The sequence below is a fragment of the Eucyclogobius newberryi genome, unplaced genomic scaffold (genome assembly GCF_026437365.1).
Source record: "Eucyclogobius newberryi isolate DKJ021-1_F unplaced genomic scaffold, fEucNew1.0.hap1 SCAF_210, whole genome shotgun sequence".
Taxonomy (NCBI): Eukaryota; Metazoa; Chordata; class Actinopteri; order Gobiiformes; family Gobiidae; genus Eucyclogobius; species Eucyclogobius newberryi.
The window spans coordinates 63,041-67,500 of NW_027315847.1; the positions used below are offsets into that span (position 1 = coordinate 63,041).

At 52.0% G+C, this 4,460-nt stretch overlaps 1 protein-coding gene across 1 annotated transcript in view; it reads right to left on the minus strand.

Annotated features, from left to right (window-relative positions):
- Positions 1-1,415: 1,415 nt before the first annotated feature.
- LOC140371207 (3-hydroxy-3-methylglutaryl-coenzyme A reductase-like) overlaps positions 1,416-4,460 on the minus strand; it is a 45,193-nt gene continuing 42,148 nt past the window's right edge. The window contains exon 20 of the mRNA XM_072458427.1: positions 1,416-1,516. Within this exon, the coding sequence (XP_072314528.1) occupies positions 1,465-1,516 (52 nt within the window). The 3' untranslated portion in view covers positions 1,416-1,464. The remainder of the gene's footprint in view (positions 1,517-4,460) is intronic.

A 4,460-nucleotide genomic window follows, 5' to 3' on the forward strand; every position in this document is an offset into this window, starting at 1 on the left:
CACATGCTCTCCAACAGTCTGTCTCCTGCTGCCACATCCTCTCATTAGAAATACATTGTTATTATTTAGAATTCTTTCCTTTGTAACTTTGGATAAACTTGATAAACTTCAGGAGCTTTTATTGGGTCTGATGTTATTTCCCGTCACAGTGTTTCATGTGATTCTGTCTCTTCTGTGTCTCAGACTTTCAGGCTCTTGGTTCTTTTGCTGTTGGAGTTTTAAATCAGTTTTATAGTTTTGGCCTCTTCAGTTTGTTTTGGCTGGAATTTAGAAAAGTCTGGAACAAACTCAAAACATGATTTTTGATGCTTTCTTCTCTCGACTTGGACCGAGTCTGGATCAGTCACTTCTTCTAGATCGTTCTTTCTAATGAAGAAAAGGAGTTTTTCTCTAAGATTGTTGATACTTCTTTATGAAGTATCACACTAAATATCTAAGATTCTGCTCGTAATTTAAACGTGTAAGTTTTTCTGAAGGACAGAGGGGACGCCAGAGAGGCAGCGTTTCAGTTTTTTTGTACGTTCATTTTGCATCGACATTGGACCAATATCATGAAAAAATGCATCACATTTGGGACGGAAATGTCTGGTTTGGTTAAATATAGCAGGACATTTGTGTTATACATTTAAGTATTTATTGTTCCAAGTTCGAAATGAACAACAGAGGGGACCAAGTGAAGCCCTGTCTCACTCTTTCCCGTCAGCTCGTGAGTCATGTGACCGTTCAGTTCAATTCTTCATGGATTTTGTTTAGCCAGTTACAGAATCACCCAAACCCCGCCCCCTGACGACTCACTCCATTATGATTGAGATTTAGATTTTATATATATGATATATATATATATATATATATATATATATATGATATATATATATACAAATAATAATAGGCCGGCTACGATTAACAATAATATTTATACACATGATAAATCATCTTTCCTGGATCAGTCACACTTTCACCTCGGGCTGTGCCTCTGGGCTTCAGCGGCGCACAAGCAGAGCAAAGAGGACTTGTGCGGGGCCCGGGGCCCCGGGGCCACTCTTTGCTGTACAGCCTCAGTTCAAGCTGGACACATTTTAATAGCAAACGATCTATCTCTATTTTACAATCAAGACACTTCATAAAATAGAATGGCTTAAATAAAAATATTTAAAGTACTTTATAAAACATTTATATCACACCCTTTGCCTCATCCTTAATTACAAATAATTATGAAAATAATTATGAAGCAGCCGTTGGTGTTCTCACTGTGGCCTGATGAGGGCAGTGTCTGCACATGTGCAGCTGAACACACCATGAAAGAAGACGACAGAAACGTGTCCTTTATTCTGAGGCTCAAAGTGGATCTTTTATTGTTTGTCCTGTAGCAGGACCTCTTTGTGGTGAGGGGAGGTGCTCGAGGGAACATCATGGGCCCGTCCCATCTCCTCGGGACACGTCTCGGGACACGTCTCGGGACACGTCTCAGGAGCCGTTCTGGGTGCAGGTTCCGGGGCTCTGGAGGTTCACCTTCGATCTGCACAAACACGGCAGCAAGTCACAATCACTGTGTACCAGAGCAGAGGGCCTCCTGCTGGTGCCAGAGTCAGGATTAAACATGGACCGAACTCCTGCTGGTGTCAGAGTCAGGATTAAACATGGACCGGCCTCCTGCTGGTGTCAGAGTCAGGATTAAACATGGAGCGGCCTCCTGCTGGTGTCAGAGTCAGGATTAAACATGGACCGAACTCCTGCTGGTGTCAGAGTCAGGATTAAACATGGAGCGGCCTCCTGCTGGTGCCAGAGTCAGGACTAAACATGGAGCGGCCTCCTGCTGGTGCCAGAGTCAGGACTAAACATGGACCGGCCTCCTGCTGGTGTCAGAGTCAGGACTAAACATGGAGCGGCCTCCTGCTGGTGCCAGAGTCAGGACTAAACATGGACTGGCCTCCTGCTGGTGCCAGAGTCAGGATTAAACATGGACCGAACTCCTGCTGGTGCCAGAGTCAGGATTAAACATGGACCGAACTCCTGCTGGTGTCAGAGTCAGGATTAAACATGGACCGGCCTCCTGCTGGTGTCAGAGTCAGGATTAAACATGGAGCGGCCTCCTGCTGGTGTCAGAGTCAGGATTAAACATGGACCGAACTCCTGCTGGTGTCAGAGTCAGGATTAAACATGGAGCGGCCTCCTGCTGGTGCCAGAGTCAGGACTAAACATGGAGCGGCCTCCTGCTGGTGCCAGAGTCAGGACTAAACATGGACCGGCCTCCTGCTGGTGTCAGAGTCAGGACTAAACATGGAGCGGCCTCCTGCTGGTGCCAGAGTCAGGACTAAACATGGACCGGCCTCCTGCTGGTGTCAGAGTCAGGATTAAACATGGACCGGCCTCGTGCTGGTGCCAGAGTCAGGACTAAACATGGACCGGCCTCCTGCTGGTGCCAGAGTCAGGACTAAACATGGACCGGCCTCCTGCTGGTGCCAGAGTCAGGACTAAACATGGACCGGCCTCCTGCTGGTGCCAGAGTCAGGACTAAACATGGAGCGGCCTCCTGCTGGTGCCAGAGTCAGGACTAAACATGGACCGGCCTCCTGCTGGTGCCAGAGTCAGGATTAAATATGGAGCGGCCTCCTGCTGGTGCCAGAGTCAGGACTAAACATGGACCGGCCTCGTGCTGGTGCCAGAGTCAGGACTAAACATGGACCGGCCTCCTGCTGGTGCCAGAGTCAGGACTAAACATGGACCGGCCTCCTGCTGGTGCCAGAGTCAGGACTAAACATGGACCGGCCTCCTGCTGGTGCCAGAGTCAGGACTAAACATGGACCGGCCTCCTGCTGGTGCTAGAGTCAGGACTAAACATGGACCGGCCTCCTGCTGGTGCCAGAGTCAGGACTAAACATGGACCGGCCTCCTGCTGGTGCCAGAGTCAGGACTAAACATGGAGCGGCCTCCTGCTGGTGCCAGAGTCAGGACTAAACATGGAGCGGCCTCCTGCTGGTGCCAGAGTCAGGACTAAACATGGACCGGCCTCCTGCTGGTGCCAGAGTCAGGACTAAACATGGAGCGGCCTCCTGCTGGTGCCAGAGTCAGGACTAAACATGGAGCGGCCTCCTGCTGGTGCCAGAGTCAGGACTAAACATGGAGCGGCCTCCTGCTGGTGCCAGAGTCAGGACTAAACATGGAGCGGCCTCCTGCTGGTGCCAGAGTCAGGACTAAACATGGAGCGGCCTCCTGCTGGTGCCAGAGTCAGGACTAAACATGGACCGGCCTCCTGCTGGTGCCAGAGTCAGGATTAAATATGGAGCGGCCTCCTGCTGGTGCCAGAGTCAGGACTAAACATGGAGCGGCCTCCTGCTGGTGCCAGAGTCAGGACTAAACATGGACCGGCCTCCTGCTGGTGCCAGAGTCAGGACTAAACATGGAGCGGCCTCCTGCTGGTGCCAGAGTCAGGACTAAACATGGAGCGGCCTCCTGCTGGTGCCAGAGTCAGGACTAAACATGGACCGGCCTCCTGCTGGTGCCAGAGTCAGGATTAAATATGGAGCGGCCTCCTGCTGGTGCCAGAGTCAGGACTAAACATGGACCGGCCTCGTGCTGGTGCCAGAGTCAGGACTAAACATGGACCGGCCTCCTGCTGGTGCCAGAGTCAGGACTAAACATGGAGCGGCCTCCTGCTGGTGCCAGAGTCAGGACTAAACATGGACCGGCCTCCTGCTGGTGCCAGAGTCAGGACTAAACATGGAGCGGCCTCCTGCTGGTGCCAGAGTCAGGACTAAACATGGAGCGGCCTCCTGCTGGTGCCAGAGTCAGGACTAAACATGGAGCGGCCTCCTGCTGGTGCCAGAGTCAGGACTAAACATGGAGCGGCCTCCTGCTGGTGCCAGAGTCAGGACTAAACATGGAGCGGCCTCCTGCTGGTGCCAGAGTCAGGACTAAACATGGAGCGGCCTCCTGCTGGTGCCAGAGTCAGGACTAAACATGGACCGGCCTCCTGCTGGTGTCAGAGTCAGGACTAAACATGGAGCGGCCTCCTGCTGGTGCCAGAGTCAGGACTAAACATGGACTGGCCTCCTGCTGGTGCCAGAGTCAGGATTAAACATGGACCGAACTCCTGCTGGTGTCAGAGTCAGGATTAAACATGGACCGGCCTCCTGCTGGTGTCAGAGTCAGGATTAAACATGGAGCGGCCTCCTGCTGGTGTCAGAGTCAGGATTAAACATGGACCGAACTCCTGCTGGTGTCAGAGTCAGGATTAAACATGGAGCGGCCTCCTGCTGGTGCCAGAGTCAGGACTAAACATGGAGCGGCCTCCTGCTGGTGCCAGAGTCAGGACTAAACATGGACCGGCCTCCTGCTGGTGTCAGAGTCAGGACTAAACATGGAGCGGCCTCCTGCTGGTGCCAGAGTCAGGACTAAACATGGACCGGCCTCCTGCTGGTGTCAGAGTCAGGATTAAACATGGACCGGCCTCGTGCTGGTGC